At 43.0% G+C, this 25,572-nt stretch overlaps 1 protein-coding gene across 2 annotated transcripts in view; it reads left to right on the top strand.

The window, feature by feature from the left end:
- Positions 1-25,572, top strand: part of TRPM2 (transient receptor potential cation channel subfamily M member 2) — a 577,304-nt gene that overhangs the window by 120,303 nt on the left and 431,429 nt on the right. For both annotated transcript variants that reach the window (XM_056536782.1, XM_056536781.1), the window contains exons 2-3: positions 3,032-3,224; positions 19,287-19,372. In XM_056536782.1, coding sequence (XP_056392757.1) covers positions 3,072-3,224; positions 19,287-19,372 — 239 coding nt within the window. In that variant the 5' untranslated portion in view covers positions 3,032-3,071. The remainder of the gene's footprint in view (positions 1-3,031; positions 3,225-19,286; positions 19,373-25,572) is intronic.

The raw sequence follows: 25,572 nt of genomic DNA, 5'->3' as shown, positions 1-25,572 counted from the left end.
TATATACATATACGGGGTCAGTACTTTCCTCAGGTAGAGGACACCACTTCTGGTGTAAGACGGAGATTCAAGTAGGCCATGTAGCACTTGGCGGGCTCCTGGGTAAAAAATATGCAAATCAGCTCTTCACACCACCTTCACAGGTAGTGTGTCCTGCAAACAGTTCAGGCTCCAGTTAAGAAGTCTCAGAACTGATTGGGATTTATGCCAAGCCAGAACTCTCTCCAGAAGGAAAGAGGAGCAATCTGCAGACAGCTGTTTCGGGGTGTTTGCCCCTCGTCAGTACAAAGCAGGGTTATCTGGCTTGGTTGAGGGAGAGGACACCACTTCTGGTGTAAGATGGAGTTTCAAGTAGGCCATATAGCACTCCCCGGGCTCCAGGACACACTACCTGTGAAGGTGGTGTGATGAGCTGATTTGCATATTTTGTTTTACCCAGGAGCCTGCGGAGTGCTATATGGCCTACTTGAATCTCTGTCTTACACCAAAAGTGGTGTCCTCTCCCTGAGGAAAGTACTGACCCCATTTAACTAGTCACAGGCTCTCACCGCAGCCAAGCCAAATAACCCTGCTCTGTACTGATGAGGGGCGAACACCCCGAAACAGTTGTCTGCTCTCAGGTCGTTCATGCATGCCCGCAACCTGTGCACAACCCGGTACTGCCCCCAGGTGCCCCTATGTGGAGGAAACATCTTTGCACGTGTTTTGGCAGTGCCCCTTTGCACAGGGTCTGTTGGACGCCCTGGAACATGAAATCAGAGACTCTGTACCCAGGAACTGCCTATCGTACCATTCGGTGCTTTACAGTCTGTTCCCTGGGACCCACGACGTGGAGGCCATCCAGGAGGCCTGGCGCCTTATGAACTGTTTTAAGGACGCAGTGTGGCTTGCCAGGAACCGCCTTGTGATCAACAGGGAGAACATGTCCGTCCGGGACTGCCACAGGTTCATTAAGAGCCTGCTTAGAGACTATTCCCTCTTGGACAGCCCGGCCGTCGATGAGGAAGAAGAGGAGTGAAGACCCCTCTCCTTCTCCCATATCTCCTTGAAGATACAGCCCATTAGTTTGGCCCTGTGATCCGCCCCCTCCCCACCCCCACATAGTCACCCATACCCCCCACGCCCCCGCCCCACAGCCCACACCCCGATCACAGATTGTATTGTTTTGTTATTCGATCTCTTGTGCTTTTCTATTAAAGGATTGAGCGGAGTGTTAGAGTAGTATGTTGTGCGATGTATGGCTTAGGGAACCTTTGCTGTGTATTGTACTGTCATGCTTTGTGTGATTGTAATTTATTGTATCACTTGTAATGACTGAACAGACAATAAAGCTCTTTCAATAAACCCGAAACTGCTGTCTGCAGATGGGTCCTATTTCCTTCTGGAGAGAGTTCTTGCTTGGCATAAATCCCAATCAGTTCTGAGGCTTCTTAACTGGAGTTTGAGTTGTTTGCAGGACACACTACCTGTGAAGGTGGTGTGATGAGCTGATTTGCATGCACGCACACACGCTGCTTACCTCTGCAACAAAAGTGGCATCCTACTGAGTCTATTCTCTGTTGCAGCATTTGCACTATAAAGTTTACAGACTTAGGGTGGGTTCACACTACGTTTTGTCCCATACGGGAGCGCATACGGCAGGGGGGAGCTAAAAGCTCGCGCTCCCGTACGTGACCGTATGCGCTCCCGTATGTCATTCATTTCAATGAGCCGACCGGAGTGAAACGTTCGGTCCGGTCGGCTCATTTTTGCGCCGTATGCGCTTTTACAACCGGACCTAAAACTGTGGTCAACCACGGTTTTAGGTCCGGTTGTAAAAGCGCATACGGCGCAAAAATGAGCCGACCGGACCGAACGTTTCACTCCGGTCGGCTCATTGAAATGAATGACATACGGGAGCGCATACGAAGGCATAAGGGAGCGCGAGGTTTTAGCTCCCCCCTGCCGTATGCGCTCCCGTATGGGACAAAACGTAGTGTGAACCCAGCCGGAGCTTGTTACATACATACCCCTTGTTATACACATATCTACTCTTCATATGAGCGTGCATTATTAAGATTGTACTACATTTTGTGCCTTTTTTTGTGTGCATATTTTATCACTGCAGTGCCTGTCTTTTCATTGGGGGATCTATATATTTTCCTATTTATATATATATATATATATATATATATATATATATATATATATATATATACATACAGTATATATATTATTCGTTTTAACAGGTATCCATTACTTAAAGAGAATCTGACAGCTGGTTCACCCACACTAAACCCAAGATTCTGGCTTATAGTGCGGGTGAAGAGCTATAAAATTGTAAAATGATGGGTCACTTACTTGAAGGGGTTAATCAGGATTAGAGAACAGAGCTAATTTCTTTCAAAAACAGCTGACTCTGTTGTCTGGTGTAGCAAGGCTCCAGTGGTGCAGGTAAAGAGAATAATGAAGCCAGGAGGGTTGGGCCTCAGAGAGAATGTAGATGAGGCAGGGGAGCTCGGAGCTCCCCCCTCTTAATGCGTGCTGGGGCGCATTAGGAATAAAGCTATTTACTACCCTTACACTGCACCTATCCAACAGAATTAAGTAAGTGACCCACCTACAGCTCTTCACCCGCACTGTAACCCATTATCCTGGGTACAGTGCAGGTGAACCAGCTTTCAGATTCTCTTTTCGTTTCCATATTCGCAAGGGCCCTGGGGTCAGGTATATTTTTTCTAATGTTCTTGCTGAGTGTTTTAATTATCTGGCATTTTTAGTTTTTAGTTGCCTACAGTAACTTTCTATTGTTTCTAATTTACCTTGCGGTCCAATAATATTTCATATAGTTCTTCAAAAAGTACCACTTGTCTTTCAAAAAATAAGCCCTCATATGGCTCTGTCAGCAGAGATTATATTATGGATTTAAGAATGCAAGGAGGAGGGGGGGAAAGGGAAAAAAAATTGCTGTGGCAGGAAGGTGTAGACATCTAATGCATTATTTGTGGGTTTTCTACACTGTCAATATTAAATATAATTGTTTTTTCTTCAGATGTCAGAAACACCAATTTGAAATTTAAAACCAGTACCTTATGATGTCATCTGCTGAGGATAACATTAGTCAAGATGAAGATAGCTTTAGGGCACAGCCCAAAAGAATATCACATTTGGTATCTAACTTGAGATATACTAGCAAGATCAAGCGGAAGAAAAGGACAAACTATTCCCCTTGTGGAAATGAAAAGGTATCATCATTTTTATTTATTTACAAATTTAAATATTTGATCAATGATTTGTAAATCATTGAGTGGGAAGTATGCATGTGATGGGATTTAGTTGGAGTAACACACAATACACATTGTTTAACGGACGTGTCTTTTTTCTACATGTAATAATGCAGTTTGTGACTGTTTGTTTGTGTTCTTAAAGGTATACTCCAGTGGAAAACATATTTATTTTCAACTGGCTTCAGAAATTTTAACCGATTTGTAAATTACTTCTATTTAAAAATCTTAATCCTTCCAGTACTTATCAGCTGCTGTATACTACAGAGGAAGTTGTTGGGGGGAAAATCAGCTACTCATGATGTGGCAGTTTCTTGTCAAGCATCTGGAGGAGGTTAACATGGCCACATGTATGTCAGATATGTTGGTAGAAGGTGAAGCGTGGTCAGGGTCCCAATGTTGGCACCACGGCCCTGCTTCAACATATGCAGCATCACATAAAGCGGCCTGGGAGAACCGTAGCTCAAATGTGGTGGTCCAGCCTGCTGCAGCAACCACTGCATCACCCAGTGACACACCACTCCCTGTTTCAGCCAGCCGAGGCTCCACAACCTCAACCAAAGGGAGCTATGTGTCATACCCATCTTCTGTTGGTCCAGATGCTCCTGCTCCTCCTACTTCTCGTCAGTTATTCCAACAGCAATCCATCACTAAAGCGACAGTATGCGCCCTGTCATCCAACAGTGCAGAAGCTGAATGTGCTCCTGTCCAAGTTGCTGGTGCGGCAATCCCTCCCTTTTAAAGTAGTGGACTCTGCACCTTTTCGAGAACTGATGGCTTGTGCCGAGCTGAGGTGGAGAGTCCCAAGCCGTAATTTCTTTTTTTTAAAAAGGCAGTACCAGCCCTGCACAAATATGTAGAACAAAAGGTGGGCCAGTCCTTGAGCCTGTCGGTGTGTACCAAAGTGCACGGCAGCGCCGAAGTGTGGAGCTCTAACTACTGTCAGGGACAATACATGTCCTTTACGGCCCACTGGGTGAATGTGGCTCCTGCACAGCCACACCAACAACTTGCCCCATGTCGCGCTGCTTCCATCTCCACGCTCTCACGTCGTTGGTCCTGCAACAATGTCTGACTCTGCCTCCTCATCCTCCACCATGTCCTCAGCCTCCACTGCATGGACCAGTCACAGTGTCCCTCCAGAATACCATGTGTGCAGGGTACGGCAGTGTCACGCTGTTCTTCACCTGGTTTTCCTTGGTGAACGGAGCCACACAGGGGAGAAACTAGTCAAGAAATCAAATCATGGCTTTCTTCGTGACAACTGAAAAGGGGAACCATGGTGACCGACATCGGGAAGAACATCTTGTCTGCGATGCATCAAGGAAGCCTGAGCAATGCGCCGTGCATGGAACACGTGTTCAATCTGGTTGTCAAGCAGTTCCTAAAGTGTTCCACCCATCTGCAAAACATCCTAACAATGGCCAGGAAACTTTGCATGCACTTAAGCCACTCGTACACCGCAATGCACCCCCTCCTTGAGCTGCAGTGTCAGAACAGCATGCCCCCAACATAGTCTGATATGCGACATTTTCACGCCTTCGAATTCCACCCTCCATATTTTGGACCGACTATACAAACAGAGAAAGGCCATCAACGATTACTTGATGATCCAAGCGGATAGGGGTACTCCCCTGTGTAACTTTAGTGTCAACCAGTGGCAGCTCATATGTGGCACCTACCGTTTGCTCAGGCCCTTTGAGGAAGCCACATTATTTGTCCGTTGCCAGGATTACGGGATGAACAACATCATTCCACTGCTTCATTTCCTACAACAGATGGTGGAAAAAATGGCTGGTCAGGGCACTGTACACATGGCGCCTACATCTCACGGCCACATGAGCCCTGTGGGGGCTGAACTGGAGGAGGAGGAGAGGGAGGAGGGGGACAGTGTAGTACAGGCAATGTGAAGTGAAATGGGTGGTTTTTATACTCAGTTGATAGGAGAGGAGGAGCAGCCGGAGGAACTACATGGTAATGAGGAAAACGAGACAGAGGACCTAGACACAGAGTGGCCGTATGCAGTGGAGATGGAGGCAGGGAGTCCCTCCGAGTCACTTGCATAAATGGCATAATGCATGCTCACTTGCATGCGTACTGACTGCCGAATTGTCACCATTCGGCAGCGGGATGACTTCTGGCAGGGAGGACAAACTGACCTACTACAGAGACATCCTACTTAGTCAGTTGGTCGATGCCTATCTGCGCCATTGTCCATTCTCTCACAGGTCTGACTGTGGGGCCCTCTGTGCTCACCTTCCCCTTCCATGGCTGCTGGGGAGAGGTGGGGTGGCAGGACCAGTACCAGCTCCATCAGCAGCATCTTGAGTCTACAGTTGCTGATGAGTGGCTTTCTTCACCCGCATAGTGAAACAACTAATCAGCAGCAGCAGGTAGACCTTGAGCTGGACCTGAACCAGCAGGTGGTGGCATATTTGGACATGACCCTGCCAACCCACATTGAAGATCTGCTGCACTTCTGGGCAGCCAAACTGGATTTGCGGTCGCAACTAGCAGAGTTTTCCCTGGAAAAGCTGTCCTACCCAGCCAGTAGAGTGGCATCAGAGTGGGTGTTTAGTGCAGCGGGGGCCATAGTCACCCTAAGTAGAACTCGCCTGTCCACCAAAAATGTGGAGAGACTTGTCAAGATGAATCAGGCTTAGATCAGCCAAGATTTCCACCCACCAATGCCTGATGCATAGACTATATTTTCCATGGTGCCACACCAACACTTTGGCAAAAGAGACCGGTTTGTTCTGCCTACATGCCTCAACTGCTGTTCTGATTCTGCCACCCACCTGATGCCACACATCTGATGCCAAGTGCTCCTTTTTTCACCCACCTTCATCAGCAGTTACTGGTATTGCCACCAACCACCCCACTCAGTCACCGGGTCACTTTCAGGACTCCTGATGCTGCCGCTGCCTCCTCCAGGCTCTGTCATTGTGCCATCATATGGTCTCCTCATGCTGCTGCCACCTCCAGGCTCTGTCATTGTGCCGCCCTATAGTCTCATCCTGCTTCTGCCACCTTCAGGCTCTGTCATAGTGCCGCCCTATGGTCTCGTCATGCTGCTGCCACCTCCAGGCTCTGTCATTGTGGTGCTCTGCGGCCTATATAGGCTGCTGCCACCTCCAGGCTGTGTCATTGTCCTGCCATGTGATCTCCTCATGCTGATGGCTCATTAAACTTGTTAATCTATTCAAAATTTTCTATTAACCTTTTAAAAAAATCTCTTCAATTATGAGGCCCTATGGTCTCGTCAGGCTGCTGCCACATCCAGACTCCAAGGAAACTAGTTAAAGCAATAAAAATAAACCATGACATGGCACACTTGTTCAATCTGATTTTCAAGTGGTTCCTTAAGTCTTCCACCCATCTGCAAGACATCCTAAAAATGGTCTGGAAACTTTGCATGCACTTTAGCCACTGGTACACCGCAAAGCACACCCTCCTTAAGCTGCTCGCCGTCATATATTAGCTCTGGAATTACCACAAGAATCCAAGGAAACAGGTTGGAGCGATAAAAATAAACCATTTATATCAACTAATCCCTCATGAGTCCCATGGTGGACTAAACAATAATTACAAAACTGTTTGGAGGGCTAACCCTCCTCGGGGACTAATACCCTTAACTTGGGTTCTCACTAAAAATGTTCTTTATTGGTATGCTCTAAAATAATTATTTGTGAAGAATTCATAAACAGTGGTTAAAACTATCACTGTTTATGAATTCTTCACAAATTATAATTATTTTAGAGCATACCAATAAAGAAAGTTTTTAGTGAGATCCCAGTTAAAGTTTAAAATAAACCATAACTGATTAAATGACACATTCGCAGTTTCATACGCAGTTTCACAGTACAAGCCATATTTACTTACACATGCATGGCTTAATATTTTAGACAAGCATATGATACAGTCAGGATCTACCCAGTAGCCCTCTCGGGTCAGGCCTGCAACACTGAGAGGAAGGACAAACTGACACACTACTGTCGCCACCTCCGGACTGTGTCATTGTGCCGCCATATGATCTCATGCTGCTTGTGGCACATTAAACTCATTAATCTCTTTAAACTCTTCAATTGACATCTCAAAAATCTCTTTAATCTCTTCAATTGTGACACTATATGGTCTCCCGACCCTGCTGCCATATCCAGACTCATCTTGTCATTTTGCTGCTCTGAGGCAGTGATTCTAATATTGACGCCTGTAATCTGCATGCCATATTGAATAACAGTATTACTTAACTACCCCAGCTCACTCCCTATGCATGTTACGGCAACGCAAAGTGTTCTACACCCCTATTGAGGCTCTCTTATAGCCCGGAAATAGCCGTTTTAATAGCGATTTGCCACAAATATATTTGGATCGAACAGAATTTTTGAAAAATTTGCCCCTCTCTAGTTGCCACCTGGCTATGCCTATCAATGCTTCTCAGTTTACTGAAGAAGTAGTTGCATGTCTTGATAAAGAGCTCAGTCCGAGCTAGAAACGCGTTGAAAGTGCTTTTTATACCAACATTTTTATGTCTTTCCTGACTGAATAAAGATAACTTTTTATTGGGAGAAGCGCCTGGCTTTGGAGAAAATGTCTTCCTTTTTAATTGTCTATTTTAATGCTTCTCAGTTGGCTCTGTCGGGGTCTGTTTGGTACATGCTGTTATATTCACTATTATAACCTTAAATGAGCTTCACACTTTCATAGTTCTCTTTAAGAAAATGTTTTTGACTAGCCACAGGACTCATAAAAGAAAATTCTGATTTCTTTGTATTTAGACAGAAACCTTAAATAGCATCATATAAAAATGGCAAATGGAAGCTACTTTAACCTGTCCAGGACCAAGGGCGTACAGGTACGCCCTTGAGCCTTGGTACTTAAAGGGGTACTCTGCCCCTAGCATCTTATCCCCTATCCTTTGGGAATGCGTAATGACCGGCGATACAAGGGCCGGAGCATCGTGACATCCCAGTTCCGCCCACTTGTGACATCATGGGGCGTGATGGTGGCAGGACCCCTGCGATCTGACATCTTATCCCCTATCCTTTGGTTAGGGGATAAGATACTAGGGGTGGAGTACCCCATTAAGGACCAAGGGCGTAACTGTATGCCCTTGTCTCATTAACAGGGTTTAAACCATTCTCACAAGTTGAGAACAGGAATCCAGGACCCATGGCAATGCCGGGCACCGCCGATCGGGCCGATGCCCAGCATTATCCCTTTAGACGCCACGATCAAAGTTGATTGCGGCATCTAAAATGAGAGATAAAACTATCCCATCAGCTCAGTGGAGCTGACCGGGACAATTGCGACAAAATCGCGATGTCCCGATCAGCTTACTGTACGACAGGAGGGTCCTCACCTGCCTCTTTGTTGTCCATTAAGTGATATGCTGCTCCAAGTCTGCTCAGCAGGCTAGAACAGAAGAGCGCCGAGAACACTGATCAATGCTATGCTATGTCATAACATTGAGCAGCGTAAGCAATCAAAAGTTAATAAAAGTTAATAAAAGTTAATAAAAGTGAGTCAACCCCTTCCTTATTAAGTTTAATCACCACCCTTTTCCCATTTTTTAAATAAAATAATGTAATAATAAAAAAAATTATCATATGTGGTACTGCCGTGTGGATAAATGCCCGAACTATTAAAATATAAGGTTAGCTATATTTTTGGTCACTTCATATACCATAAAAAACTAATAAAAAGCGATCAAAAGGTCACATCAAAACAAAAATGGTACTGATAAAAAACTACAGACCATGGCTCAAAATAATGAGCCCTCATATAGCCCTGTATGTGGAAAAATAAATAAAGTTATAAGGGTCAGAATATGACAATTTTAAACATACAAATTTTGGTGCATGTAGTCAGGATTTTTTTTAAACTCCTTAACGACAAAGGACGTATATTTACGTCCTGCGCTGGCTCCTGTGATATGCCGCGGGGTCACGCCGTGACCCCGCATCATATCGCGGCGGTCCTGTTGGCCATCAACGGCCGGGACCCGTGGCTAATACAGGACATCACCGATCGCGGTGATGCCCTGTATTAACCCTTCAGACGCGGCGATCAAAGCTGACCGCCGCGTCTGAAGCGAAAGTGAAACTATCCCGGATGCTCAGTCGGGCTGCTTACAGGACACCGGGAGGGACCCTACCTGCCTCCTCGGTGTCCGATCGGCGAATGACTGCTCGGTGCCTGAGATCCAGGCAGGAGCAGTCAAGCACCGGTAACACTGATCACAGGCATGTTAATACATGCCAGTGATCTGTGTAAAAGATCAGTGTATGTAATATTATAGGCCCCTATGGGAGCTATAACATTGCAAAAAAAAGTTTAAAAAAAGTGTTAATAAAGATCATTTAACCCCTTCCCTAATAAAAGTTTGAATCACCCCCCTTTTCCCATTAAAAAATAAAACAGTGTAAATAAAAATAAACATATGTGGTATCCCCACGTGTGTAAATGTCCGAACTATAAAAATATATTGTTAGACAGAATAAGCTGGACTTTTCTGTTATCTACTTTACAAGCATTCGGCATTACGGGTCCGTTTCTGTCGGCTGTCTCCGGACTTTACACTAATCCAACTGCCCAAGTTAAACTTAAACATGCTACTTCTGCATATTTATCTATTTCAAACGGCACTACACAAGGGTGTCCTCTCTCCCCATTACTGTTCGTCCTTAGTATAGAGCCCCTTGCGGCTTACATAAGGGAAAACGCCGCCATCCATGGTGTCAATGTAGGTTCTAGTGAATTTAAGGTATCGTTATTTGCAGATGACGTCTTATTAACATTAACTGATCCACACGTGTCCCTACCTAATTTACTTACGGTTATTGGTCAATATTCAAAAATTTCGGGATACAAGATTAATTCGGACAAAACGGAAATTCTACCAATACGCGTCCCACCCAAAGACCTTGACACCCTTAAATTAAATTATAAATACAGATGGCAAGTGACGTCCCTTAAATATTTAGGTATAAACCTTAGCCCTAATATCACCTCTTTATTCAAACAAAATTTTCCTTCTCTGGTATGTGAAATTAAAAAATTATTACTTAAATGGAGGTCACTTCCTTTGTCCCTCTTAGGTAGAATTGCTGCAGTGAAAATGACGGCTTTACCAAAAATATTATGCTTGTTAGAGACACTTCCTATCCTCATCCCCAAGGGCTCTCTTCTCAACCTGCAGTCTATGCTACTTAAATTTGTCTAGAGGGATGGTAGACATAGGATCCCCTTTGCGGTCTTGGCTATGCCTAGGAGGCTTGGAGGATTGTCGTTTCCAGACAATGTGGCAACGCACTTGAGAAGACTTCCAACATTATTTACATCCCAGCCACTCCAGAGGTGGTCGGAAATTGAGATGGGTTGGATATTACCCACACGCCTGGATTCATTGATCTGGTCCTGGCGACATCCCCAGTTTCCTAGGAAACTACTGAGGACGACCTCAGTCATGCTTAAGATCTGGGAATCAGTTAAATCAACTTGCGGGTTAACGTAACACATGTCAATGCTAACTCCTTTGATCGCGAACCCCTCCCTCCTGTCCAGCTACGAAAGTGTAGTAACCGATACATGGGTAAAGGAAAACTTGCGCCGATTAATAGACATAGTTGACCCCTTGAGAAGGACACTAATGCCATTTGCCACCCTTCAGTCCACCTCCCACCTCCCGGAGTCATCCTTTCCGTTATATCAGGAAATACTCTCTATACTATCTTCGAACGCACTTTACCCTCATTGACTCCCTTTGAGGGTCAAACACAACTTTACCCTCATTGACTCCCTTTGAGAATATTTGTAAGAACTATGTATCAACCAGAGGACTTATCTCGGATATATACACTTTATTGATTCTGCCTAAAGATATCTCCGAGATCCGTCACACATATATGGACAAATGGGAACTGTATCTGGGGCGAAAATTCTCTGAATTACTCCATCGATTATTCCCAGAGGTCTCCGATATGCTGGAGATGTCAGAAATCAACGGGAACGCTTCCACATATATTTTGGGATTGTCCTGGGATTTTGGGGTATTGGAATACGGTCCGGGAGCTTATACAAAAAGTGATGGGACTGACATTGCCATATTTTTACTTAACATGCTTCCCAGTGGCCTAGTAAAATACAAGTTAAACTTCTATTACATATTCTCACGGCAGCTAAATACATGATTGCGAGCTGGTGGAACGAATCCACCCATCCTCCGATAAATATGCTTTTAGATAGGATTAGAGATATAAAGAGAATGGAATATTTCTTGGCAACACTTGACAACACACTTTCTAAGTATTATACAATTTGGCAAGATTGGGAGACCTATGATGCATGATTGATGGCTTTAGTACTCGGACCATGCAGCTTTCTTTCTTTTTCCTCTTCTCCCTTTTTTTTTTCTTTTCCCTTTATCTACTTTTTTTTTCTTTTCTGACATTTCAAGGGAAGTAAACATTATCGTGAAATGTTCCTAATGAAAATGTTTTATACATGATCCTGTTTTCAATATCCATTGCGATGATCAGAGTTAACATTTCCTAGAATTCCCACCTATTTTCTGGAGAATTATTGTTTTATATCATTATCCTTTTTCTCTCTCCATTGTAACATTCTCAAGTTTTTGAGGAAACACCTTGTTGATGTACCAGCATTTTCTTCTGTTGGTATGATCCTTCAAATTGTTGTAATTTTCTCTATATGATAATTTTTTTTCTCTCCTGTTTCTTTGTTTTGAAAACATGTAAAACTTATAAATAAACAGTTATATAAAAAAAAAAATTTCATATATATTGTTAATTAAACCGCACTGTCAATGGCGTACATGTAAAAAAAAATTCCAAAGTCCAAAAAAGCGTATTTTTAGTCACATTTTATACCATTAAAAAGAGAATAAAAAGTGATCAAAAAGTCAGATCAAAACAAAAATGGTACAGATACAAAACTTCAGATCACGGCGCACAAAACAGAAGAGGACATTTTTAAACGTATACATTTTCCTGCATGTAGTTATGATTTTTTCCAGAAGTACGACAAAATTAAACCTATATAAGCAGGGTACCATTTTAACCGTATGGACCTACAGAACAATGATAAAGTGTCATTTTTACCGAAATATGTACTGTGTAGAAACGGAAGCCCCCAAAAGTTAAAAAATTGCGTTTTTTCTTCGATTTTGGCACACAATGATTTTTTTTTCCTGTTTTGCCATGTAAAATGACTAATGTCACTGCAAAGTAGAATTGGTGATGCAACAAATAAGCCATAATATGGATTTTTAGGTGGAAAGTTAAAAGGGTTATGATTTCTAAAAGGTAAGGAGGCAAAAACGAAAATGCAAAAACTGAGAAACCCTGCGTCCTTAAGGGGTTAAAGTAGAAAACTAAAATAAAACCTACATAAATTGGGTATCCTTGTAACCGTATGGACCTACAGAAGAAAGAGCAGGTGTAATTTTTACAGAAAATTGCACTGTGTAGAAACGGAGGACCCCAAAATTTACAAAATGGTGCTTTTTTTTTTTTTTTACAATTTCACCGACAAAATGTATATTTTTGGTTTGCAGTAGATTTTGTTATTAAATGATTGATGTCATTACAAAGTACAATTGGTGGCGCAACAAACAAGCCCTTCTATGGGTCTGTAGATGCAAAATTGAAAGTGGTGTGATTTCTAGAAGAAGAGGAGGAAAAAGCGAAGTGCAAAAATGAAAATTTGCCTGGTCCTTAAGGTCAAAATGGGCTTGGTCCTTAGGGGGTTAATACAATTGCCCTGATTTACTATTGTAAGCTCAACCTGTTTTGTCTGGTTGTGCACCAAAACCTGTTGTATTGTGCCACATATTGTGTCTGTGCCAAAATTTGCCCCAGAATTTTCACCCAAAAATTCAAAAGACCCAACCAATTCTCCACTTTACTTAGAAAATCAGGAAAAGGGGCATGGTCTCTGGGAAAAGGGAGCGTGGCCGCATTTTCAAAAATCCCAACATATTTACTAATGTTTCCACAGAAAATGTGGTGGATTTGAGCTCTGAAAAGGGAAAAGTGCAAAACATACAGAAACAATAGTAAATATTGTGAAAAAATACATGTCGGGAATCAAAACCCACAAAGAAACTCCACTCCACTCTTAGTAAATAAGGGCCAATGTGTATACTGATAGGATTGTCGATTTTTGAGTCACAAAGTAAACAATGGAATTATGGAAATCATAGGCTTGATAGAAGTGGTAATTATATGCAAAATATGAAAAAATTATAATAATAAATAATAAACAAAATATTGAAAACAAAAGTATCGAGTATGACCATCACGCGCAGAAATACATGCACTTACATGCCTTGGAATGTTATCAGTGAGGTCATTAATGTTTCTCTGAGAAATATTCTGCCACATTGAAAACACAGGCTGATCATGATTCACATGACACAGGCTGATCATGATTCACAGCTGGAAGCTCCCTTTTCAATTGTTGACAAATAATGTCTCCAATGTGCTTAATGGGAGACAGTTAGGGCTCTCATTCCGGCCGGTCACTCCGGCCAGGAGCATTCTCATGTGTTGCCCTCTGCTCCCGGCAGTGCCACGGTCCGCCCGCATGCGAACCCGGGACTGCCGCTTACCGTCCGTCCCGTCCTCTTCTTTCTCCGGTGGTCCTGCTCCTCGCATTGTGGGGCGCGCTTGTGAGCCCTGCTCTGTTCTCCTCCTCCTGTCTGACTCTGCTGGCGCCCGTGTCCCCGCCTCCTAGGGCACGCGCGCGGGTTCTTCTAAATTTAACCCCTTAACGACGCAGGACGTATATTTACGTCCTGCGCCGGCTCCCGCGATATGAAGCGGGATCGCGCCGCGATCCCGCATCATATCGCGTCGGTCCTGGCGCTAATCAACGGCCGGGACCCGCGGCTAATACCACACATCGCCGATCGCGGCGATGTGCGGTATTAACCCTTTAGAAGCGGCGGTCAAAGCTGACCACCGCTTCTAAAGTGAAAGTGAAAGTGACCCGGCTGCTCAGTCGGGCTGTTCGGGACCGCCGCGGTGAAATTGCGGCGTCCCGAACAGCTGATCGGACACCGGGAGGGCTCTTACCTGCCTCCTCGGTGTCCGATCGACGAATGACTGCTCCGTGCCTGAGATCCAGGCAGGAGCAGTCAAGCGCCGATAATGCTGATCACAGGCGTGTTAATGCACGCCAGTGATCAGCATTAGAGATCAGTGTGTGCAGTGTTATAGGTCCCTATGGGACCTATAACACTGCAAAAAAAATGTAAAAAAAAAGTGTTAATAAAGGTCATTTAACCCCTTCCCTAATAAAAGTTTGAATCACCCCCCTTTTCCCATAAAAAAAATAAAACAGTGTAAAAAAAATAAAAAATAAACATATGTGGTATCGCCGCGTGCGTAAATGTCCGAACTATAAAAATATATCATTAATTAAGCCGTACGGTCAATGGCGTACGCGCAAAAAAATTCCAAAGTCCAAAAAAGCGTATTTTGGTCACTTTTTATATCATTAAAAAATGAATAAAAAGTGATCAAAAAGTCCGATCAAAACAAAAATCATACCGATAAAAACTTAAAATCACGGCGCAAAAAATGAGTCCTCATACCGCCCCGTACGTGGAAAAATAAAAAAGTTATAGGGGTCAGAAGATGACATTTTTAAACGTATAAATTTTCCTGCATGTAGTTATGATTTTTTCCAGAAGTGCGACAAAATCAAACCTATATAAGTAGGGTATCATTTTAACCGTATGGACCTACAGAATAATGATAAGGTGTAATTTTTACCGAAATATGCACTGCGTAGAAACGAAAGCCCCCAAAAGTTACAAAATGGCGTTTTTTTTTCGATTTTGTCGCACAATGATTTTTTTCTCCGTTTCGCCGTGCATTTTTGGGTAAAATGACTAATGTCACTGCAAAGTAGAATTGGCGACGCAAAAAATAAGCCATAATATGGATTTTTAGGTGGAAAATTGAAAGGGTTATGATTTTTAAAAGGTAAGGAGGAAAAAACGAAAGTGCAAAAACGGAAAAACCCTGAGTCCTTAAGGGGTTAAAGGGCCAGTGCACCAATAATTGGTGCTTGTCTGAAACCAATCTTATTTAGTTCCGGCACTACGGTTCCCAGCCGGATCTTTGTGCCTTGTGCCTAGTGAAAGCATTCTTCTATGTATTGCCTATTAGTGTTCCAGACCTCCTGCTTGTGACCTGACCTCCCACCTTTGCCGCCTGCCTCCTGACCTCGTGCCTGTGACCTGAGTACGCTTCTTTGCTGCCTGCCTTTGACCTTCTGCTACGACTGACTATTCTTGTGTACTCCAGCACCAAGTTTCACCTAGGCAGCCTGCGTGGACGAATCGTGTCAGGGGTAGCAACCTGGGTGCCGCCTGCTACTTCAAGACCATCCTGCTTTGTGGCGGGCTCTGGTGAAAACCAGCGGCACCTTAGACTCCGCTCCCTGATAGGGTTCAGTCATTGTCCACACAGGTCCATCAGATCCACTTCTGATGCGCCAGAAATGCTAAATGGTTGCTGTACCTGCTTTTACAGTGTCTCTTTATAAAGCTGGAATTTGTTGTCACATTGCTGGATCATCTTTTCTTCTTCTGCATATTGCATTTGGCTAAGTGCAGATCCGTGCAAGACAGTGTGGTGAAGGTGAGCTGGAAAGAGGACTTTGTTCACACTTTGGTTAAAAAACAACTCCTGGGACATTTCGGATAAATGGCAGGACTACTGGTTCCACAATTAAATCAAATTAACTTCATGCTGTCAGTGTTGGGTCTGGCTACTGTACATTATGCTACCCCACACCATAATCCTTGAGGTAGGGTCAGTGTTGGCCATGTGGTCTTGAGACTAATCTATCTGCGGCTATCAATGCATTAGAGAAAAAAACAGGAATCATCGCTAAAGAAGATAGAACTCAATTACCGCTTTGCTCTGCACAATGCTAGCCTTTAAGGGTGGTGGTGTGAGATCAATGGAACACCTGTAGCTGGATGTCTAGTTTGTAACTCATTGTCCAAGTGCCTTCTGATAGTTTGTGTGAACAATGGTTGACGCCCTAGGCTTAGTAATGTGACATCCAATTCCAATCTCTGTAGAGAATGGATCCCTATGTGCCATTCTTATAATTCGTGCAGAGATTCGTCTCTGTGCACCTCTTTCTGTCATTTCAGTTTGATATTTGTCTCCCTTCCAGTGGGACATGCAATGTTAAACAGTGCTGACATTTCAGCCTACACACATAATGATCTGCTGGAGTTATAAACTAAGGTCTTTTTAGTTAAGACAAGTGGTTATACATGGCACATTGACAAAAAGGAGGTAGTGCACAATCATACTGCACTGACTTGATCTGATTTCTGAGCTTTTACATCAACAAAGTCACTCCAGCATGACAGAGATTCAAGCTAGATGCCTATAAATGTTAGATCTAAGACTAGATACCTTTTTTCTAATCTTGAAAGAAAAAAACAGGACATTTCAACAAGATGTTGTCATTTCAGTGCTGAGGAGACAAAACTATAAATGTACTAGGCAGCAATATAGAATATAATGTAGGCCAAGATCCAACACTAAGTATGACATATGAGAGTAACAAAAATGCACTTGCAAAGTTATAGAGGGACATTTAGACTTTTTCTTTTGCTTACAGAAGTCACACAAAAAGTCGCACGTGCGCATAAGCAATTTTTTGTGCGATTTTTGTGGGTAAGCAAAAAACACCAATCAGCTGAACCTAAACAATTTTCAATTTTCACTTTGCAGTGGTAGGGAATTTATCATTGCAAATGTCGCACGTAAGCAAATAAAAGTCGCAAACCCCTTTCAAAAAGTTGCAATTGTAAGCCAGGTCAGACCTGGCTTAAAAACTTGCCTTTGACAGAAATTTAAAAAAAGTCGCACAAATAGTCACAACTGCGACTTTTGTGCGACTTTTTGTGCAGCTCCGCTTCCCGGCCCCCGCCCGCATTTATCACCCGCTCGCTCGGTAGATATTGAAAAACTACAACTTCCAGCATGCTGGGAGTTGTAGTTCTGCAATACCTAGCGGGCAGGTGAGAGATGCGGGCAGGTGGCCAGGGAGCGGAGCTGGCCAACAGGAAAATTAAATTACAGCACTGTAATTTCATATTTCTTGGGCAGACCTGTGATTGGTCCCGACCTTCTGGCCAATCACAGCTGTCAGAAGGAATTATGAAGTTACAGTGCTGTAACTTCATTTTCCCTGCTGGGAAGCCAGGGAGCAAAGCACAAGCCGTCTGCTTCCCTGGCTTCCTTGTCACCCGCCCGCTTCACACAACTACAACTCCCAGCATTCCCTTATAATAAGGACATGCTGGGGGTTGTAGTAATGCAGTGTGGGTGGGTGGAAGATGTGCGGGCAGGTAACAAGCTTGTCACCCGCCCGCACATCTTCCGCTCGTGCCACACAACTACAATTCCCAGCATGTCCTTACTGCAAGAGCATGCTGGGAGTTGTAGTCCTGCGGTGGGAGTGGGTGACAAGCTTATCACCTGCCCCTGGTGCTTAACTACAACTCCAAGAATGCCCTTGCAGTAAGGACATGCTGGGAGTTGTAGACCTGAGGCAGGGCAGGTGACAAGCACATCTTCTGCCTGCCCGTGTAACACAACTACGGGCATGCTGGGAGTTGTAGTCCTGAGGCAGGGCAGGTGACAAGCACATCTTCTGCCTGCCCCTGTAACACAACTACGGGCATGCTGGAAGTTGTGACAAGCTTGTCACCCACCCGCACATCTCCCGTCTGTGCTGCGCGACTACAACTCCCAGCATGTCCTTACTGCAAGGGCATGCTGGGAGTTGTAGTCATGCGGCACAGTTGGCAGGATATGAGCGAGCAGGTGGCAAGCTTCACTGGCTTGCTTGTCACCCACCTGCACATCTCCCACCAGCCCACTGTCACATGACTACAACTCTCAGTATGCTCTTACAGTGGGGACATGCTGGGAGTTGTAGTTGTGCGGAGCGAGAGGGTCACAATAAATGTACTAACCTATGTTCCGTGAATTTTTTTTTCTCATTTCAGATCCTGTGGACTACTTCAGATTTGGTGGAGTATGTCAAGGACCAACGTTTTTGTTTGTTTAATTTTAATGAAATAGTTAACAAGGGCATGTGGGGGGAGTGTTTTTTGGTATCAAAGTTTTATTAAATGTGTTGTATTTTTTTCCCATTTACTTTACAGGCTTAGTAGTGGAAGTTGTCTTATAGATGGAATCCATTACTAAGCCGGGGCTTAGTGTCAGCCCCAAAAACAGTTAGCGCCAACCCCCAATTATTACCTCGGTACCCACCACCATAGGGGTGCCAGGAAGAGCCGGTACCAACAGGCCCGGAGCATAAAAAATGGCGCTCCTGGGCCAAGGTGGTAACAGACTGGCGTTATTTAGGCTGTTGAGGGTGAGTAACAATGGTCACCCACCTCGCCCACCCTAGTAACTTCAGGCTGATACTGCTTGGTTTGTATCTGGCTGAGAATAAACATAGGGGGAACCCTTTGCGTTTTTTATATATGACTTTTACATACTATAACATAGTTTTGTCCTAATGTAAGCCCATACTGTAATACTCAGCAGGTTTGGATCTATGTGATTTTACACTGAAAGAGCCCAAGAGGTGAAAAGTGGTATACCAATGCAAAGCTTTATTTTTTTATTTCATTATTTTAAGATTTTCTTAAATTGTATTAATAATTTTATTTAATTTGTATTATTCCTTTTGTGGGACAGGACCATGTGATTGCTTGATTCACATCAATTATTACACAGGCATCATATTATTTAAAAAAGTTATTTAAAAAAAAAAACTGCATAACATAGTAACATAGTAACATCCAGCATTAAGGGCAAAAATGTTCCAAAGTTTATGTACCAAATATTGAAACAGACAAATCAGTGTCCTCATACACTTCCAATCATTTGTGTTATTTATTGAATGATTTCTAATTTCATAATATCTACTACTACATTATTGCAGGAAAATATTGGCTCTTGGATTGCAGAACATATTAAAAAGAAAGAATGCACTTATTATGTGGAAAACTCCAATGTGACTGATACAAGGTACCTTTTTTTAATATATTTCTAAATCAGTTAATACTTATTACATTTTTGGATGCTCATAATGTTGATATTCCATTACTATACTTTTTCTTGCAGTTTTAAACATCAATATAATTACATCAATATACTGTCATATGTCGTAAGCATCTATAAGTATATCAGAATATGTTCTTAATTATTGTTGCTTGTTGATTATGTAAAAACTTTAATTATGCAGCTAAACTAACTATATAATCCAAAGGGTGCATCCACATGGGCACAAGGCTAGGCCTAATTCTCCTATTTATTTATTTTTAAACTTTATTATTTTTTTTCCCAATACAAACATTACAGTAATTCTTTCTTAATCGTCTATTCACACGTACAGTATTCTGTGCAGATTTGACGCGCAGATTTAATGCACAGGATTTTCTGCTGCAGATTTCAATGTAAACTGAACACAGCTTGAAATCCTTCACATCAAATCGGCACAGAATACTGTACATGTGAATAGATTACATTTCCAATACTTTACTCCCTTCCCCACCTCCCAGCCTGGCACTTTCTAGCTTACCCTGTTACAACAATAACTCTACTTTTCCAAGACAACCATCCTTTACACACTCTTTCTTCAATCTTTTTCCCTCTACATGATATCTCCTCATACTTTATTAACCAAACCGATCTATTCATTTAGCGTTGGGGCACATGGGGACATCCAATTCCTTAGTATAATTATTTTTGCTTGTCCCATTAACTTAAAGGGTACCTTTCATAAAAAAAAAAAACTTTTGATATATTATAGGTTATTGTCTTTTGATATATTAGTGGTTATTGTATGCAGAATAACTTTCCAATAGCATGTTATAAAAAAAATATGCTTCTTTCTATTTAATTGTCCACTTTGAAAAAAATACCGCTAGGTCTCCCTATCAGTCCTGGCCGCAAGCCTTTTTTTTTTTTTTATATAGATTTCAGACTTATGCTGAAGTCCTAAATCTCAGACTGCAGCCGGGACACAGACAAGCTTAGCACTGCTCCCTGCCAGATGAAAGGTACCCTTTACCCCCTAAGGACCCGGGGTTTTTCCGTTTTTGCATTTTCGTTTTTTGCTCCTTGCCTTTAAAAAATCATAACTCTTTCAATTTTGCACCTAAAAATCCCTATTATGGCTTATTTTTTGCGCCACCAATTCTACTTTGTAATGACGGCAGTCATTTTGCCCAAAAATTGACGGTGAAACGGAAAAAAAAATCATTGTGCGACAAAATTTAAAGAAAAACCGCCGTTTTGTAACTTTTGGGGGCTTCCGTTTCTAGGTAGTACATTTTTCGGTAAAAATGACACCTTATCTTTATTCTGTAGGTCCATCGATTAAAATGATACCTTACTTATATAGGTTTGATTTTGTCGGACTCCTGGAAAAAATCATAACTACATGCAGGAAAATTAATACGTTTAAAATTGTCATCTTCTGACCCCTATAACTTTTTTATTTTTCCGTGTATGGGGCAGTATGAGGGCTCATTTTTTTGTGCCGTGATGTGAAGTTTTTAACGGTACCATTTTTGCATTGATAGGACTTATTGATCGCTTTTTATTCATTTTTAAATTATATAAAAAGTGACCAAAAATGCACTATTTTGGACTTTAGAATTTTTTTGCGCGCACGCCATTGACCGAGCGGTTTAATTAATGATATATCTTTATAATTCGGACATTTCCGCACGCGGTGATACCATATATGTTTATTTTTATTTACACTGTGTTTTTTTTTATTGGAAAAGGGGGGTGATTCAAACTTTTAATAGGGGAGGAGTTAAATGATCTTTATTCACTTTTTTTTTCACTTTTTTTTCCCAGTGTTATAGGTCCCATAGGGACCTATAACACTGCACACACTGATCTTCATCATTGATCACTGGTTTCTCATAGGAAACCAGTGATCGACGATTCTGCCGCATGACTGCTCATGCCTGGATGTCAGGCACTGAGCAGTCATTCCGCGATCGGACAGCGAGGAGGCAGGTAGGGGCTGTCCTCCCGCTGTCCTGTAAGCTGTTCGAGATGCCACGATTAGCCGCGGCTATCCCGAACAGCCCGACTGAGCTAGCCGGCAACTTTCACTTTCGCTTTTAGCCGAGCGGCTCAGCTCTGAGCGCGCGGCTAAAGGGTAAATAGCGTGCGGCGCCGCGATCGGCGCTGCACGCTATTAGAGGCGGGTCCCGGCTTCACTATGACGCCGGGCCCGCCGTCATATGACGCGGGGTTACTCTGTAACCCCGCGTTATATCAGGAGAGCAGGACCAAGGACGTACGGTACGTCCTTGGTCCTTAAGGGGTTAAGTACCATATTTTACATATACATATTTTGCTTTATTTACATTTCCCATTAAATTGGAGTTTAACTTGCAGATCTCCCTCAATTTTCTTGTATACTTTTCCCAAAATTCCAGAATTTTTCTAAGTTCCCACATCTTGTGTAATAGATCTGCATTTTCATTTCCACATTTATGACATGTAGCTACCTGACTGTAACCCATCTTATTCAATAATTTTGGTGAAGACGATGGATAATTTTGAACTATGAAACTCGATGATTCATATTGACAGAAGAGTGCTTAAAGGGGTATTCCGGGGGTGGGGGGGGACAACACCCCCCCCCCTCCCGCGATCTCTCTGCAGCAGCCCGCATTCTAAGCATAGCTGCGTCTGAAGTTTCGGAAACCTCCGGCGTCACGCCATGCCCCCTCCATTCATTTCTATGGAAGGGGGCGTAACGGCCACAACGTCACGTCCCCGTCTCGGAAGCCCGGAGGCTTCCGAAACTTCAGACACAGCTACGCGTAGAATGCGGGCTGCTGCAGGGAGATCACGGGGGGACTGCCGCTGGGATAGGGGATAAGAGTTTTTCTCCCGGAATACCCCTTTAATATTTTTTAAAACAATTTACCATTCCTCATCTTTTATTTTCCCCAGATCCTTATTCCATTTCCTTTTACATTTAATTATTTGTGTTCACTCTTCAAAATAACTATCATTTTATAAATTTTTCCCAACACCTTTATCTTACTCCTATTTCGTGTGCATCTTACAACATCAATAATATCATGTGTAATTATTTTCTACCTCTGCTTATCTTTCTCACCATTACAGTATATGCATCCCTAACTTGCCAGTATCCAAAAACTTTCCCTTCCTCTAACCCAAATTCTTGTCCAAGCCCGGACCATTCTTTTAATTTCCCTACCTTCACCAACTGGTGTACCATTTTTATACCTCTGTCTCCCCAATCTATAAAATTTAGTAATTTTGACAAATTTCTTTAAATATTAATTATCCCAAATCGGTGTACCATATATACTCGAGTATAAGCCGAGTTTCTCAGCACGATTTTTCGTGCTGAAAACGCCCCCCTCGGCTTATACTCGAGTGAACAAAAAAACTTTTCTGACTTAAGCTGTGAGGGGTCCCGGCCGTTCATCTCCACCTGTCAATCCCTTCTCAGTGGCCTTCAACCTGCGGACCTCCAGATGTTGCAAAACTACAACTCCCAGCATGCTGGGAGTTGTAGTGTTGAAACATCCGGAGGTCCGCAGGTTGAAGACCACTGCAGCCTTCGTCATCATCCAGAGCCCCCTTTTGTCCAGGCTGTCCATATTCAACCTCCTATTCTGCAGGAACTGTCCGGTGGGGAGGGTTAGTCGTTCTGGGCTGTCCATCTTCACCGGGAGGCCCTCTTCTCTGCTCTGGGCCGGCCCCGGACTAGTGACGTTGCCTTGACGACGATGCGCAGGGACGTCCATGCGCAGCAGACGTCAGTGACGTTACTGCGCGGTGGCATCAAAGCAGCGTCACAAGTCCGGGGCTGGCCCGGAGCAGAGAAGAGGGCCTCCCGGTGAAGATGGACAGCCCGGAACGACTAACCCTCCCCACCGGATGGTCCCTGCAGCATAGATGGCCAAAGATGGATGGCCCGGACCAGCTCACCCTTCCTTCCCACCGAGGGGAGGTGAGTAGAAAACAAAAGGGGGTCTGGATGATGACGAAGGCCCGGGCAGTGTTCTTCAACCTGCGGACCTCCAGATGTTTCAAAACTACATCTCCCAGCATGCCGGGACAGCTGATGGTGGTCCGCAGGTTGAAGACCACTGAGAAGGGATTAACAGGCGGTGATGATGAAGGGGGGGGGATGATGACGAGGGGGGATGATGACGAGGGGGATGATGATGAGGGGGATGATGACGGGGTGATGATGACGGGGGTGATGATGACGGGGGTCTGGATGATGACAGGGAAGGATGATGACATGGGGGGGATGACATATTTCCTACCCCAGGCTTATAGTCGAGTCAATAACTTTTCCTGGGTTTTTGGGGTGAAATTAGGGGCCTCGGCTTATATTCGGGATGGCTTATACTCGAGTATATATGGTAAATACAAAACTCCCTTCAACAATTTCCTTGTCTTTCATCTAGAGTTTTTAACCTAGGGAAGCACTTCCATTATTTCCTACCTAATTTACCACTCTCTCCACAAATTCCCTTTTTCCTTACCACCTCTAAATCCCCCCCCCCCTTGTGCAATATAATTTAACTGTTCTGCAATATAATAAAAGTAAAAATTAGGGAATCCCAATCCACCTCTTTCAATTGGTGGGTTAAGATTTTTTTTTTTATTTGGACATGTTTTCGACCCCGTATCAAATCATTTATTTTGTTCTCTAATTCCCAAAAAAACTTATCCCCAATCCTTACCAGTGCCACTCCATTGCAAAACTATTGGTAAAGTTATCATTTTTTACAAGCGCTATTCTGTCTGCCATATACAACCACCTCCCACTCCATATTCTACATTTATTTCCAATCTTTTATCCCCAATGTTACCTCCTCTATTTCTAACCAGTGTGGGTTAATGTTAATTTTAATTTTACCTGATGCATTTATTCCTGGGTGTCTCACGTTACATACCATCATTGCATGGTCCGACACACATTTTGGCTCATAACTCATTTTACTTGTGTTTTGCAGGGTGCTATCATTAGCTAATATTAGGTCTATCCTTAAAGCAGAATTATAAGTTTTACTAAAACATGAAAAGATTTCTTGCTCTGTATACAATATTCTCCATTCATCATTCAATCCTGCTTCCTCACAGAATCTTGCCAACAATCACAAACTGAGTTGAAATCTCCTGCCACATAAAGATCCTTAAAAATGTTGTTTTTAGAAAAATTCAAAAGTTTCTGTAAAGCTTCCAAATTAAATTGTGGGGGGATATATATAAAAGCTAATATCACCTCTATTTCTTCCCATCTGGCATATAAAAAGACATATCTACATCTATTATCACATTCTAAGTTATGGATTTCAATGTTAACTTTTTCATGAATCAAAACAGAGATCCCCGATGAATAAGATGAATAAATCAAATGAATCTCTGTCTAGGCCCATCTTTTTTTAAACAACTTTACTGACTCACTGGAAGTCTCCACTAAACACACTATAGCAGGTAAATAATTATTAATTCTACAAAAAAATTGCTACTCTTTCTTTTATCCCCCTCACATTCCTTACTAGCAATCTACTCTCTTTATTCTTATTATCCATGCCACACATGAAACACAAAACACCTATGAACACTCCTTGTTCTCACCCTCAGTGCCAGGCTAATCCCACCTCCCTTCCCCTCCCTCCCCAACATAAGTTGAGCATGCCCAACTCTCCAACCCTTCACTTTTCTCCCCCCCCCCCCCCCCCATCAATTTATTACCCCTGAGAGTCCATCCATTTGCTTGCTTCCTCTTCGGTTTGGAAGAACCAAGTTTTTTCATTTAAAAGCTATCCTCATTGGCTCTGGAAACAAAAGGGAGAATGGAATGTAGTTTCTTCTTTACTTCTCTGAAAGCAACCCTCCTTTTCTGTGTCACTTTTGAGAAATTGGGGTACATAAACATATTAGCTGAGCCATATAAAATTTTTCCTTTTTCTTTTGAAAATTTTAGCAAGGTTCTCTGTATTTAGCACACAAAAGCTTTATTAACATAGTCCTTGGCGTTGCTCCCAGGATCAGTTTGCCTGCCGGAACTCGGTGGGCTCTTTCAATGAAAAACCATTCTGACAAGGCTTCTGCTCCAACCAAGTTTCTAATCCAGTTTGTAGCTTTCTATCTTCCAGTTCAATAATCTTTTCTTTTAGAGCTCTGCTCTCTTTATAAAAATT

Source organism: Hyla sarda, chromosome 8 (assembly GCF_029499605.1).
Source record: "Hyla sarda isolate aHylSar1 chromosome 8, aHylSar1.hap1, whole genome shotgun sequence".
Taxonomy (NCBI): Eukaryota; Metazoa; Chordata; class Amphibia; order Anura; family Hylidae; genus Hyla; species Hyla sarda.
This window is presented reverse-complemented; position numbering and strand designations above follow the sequence as displayed.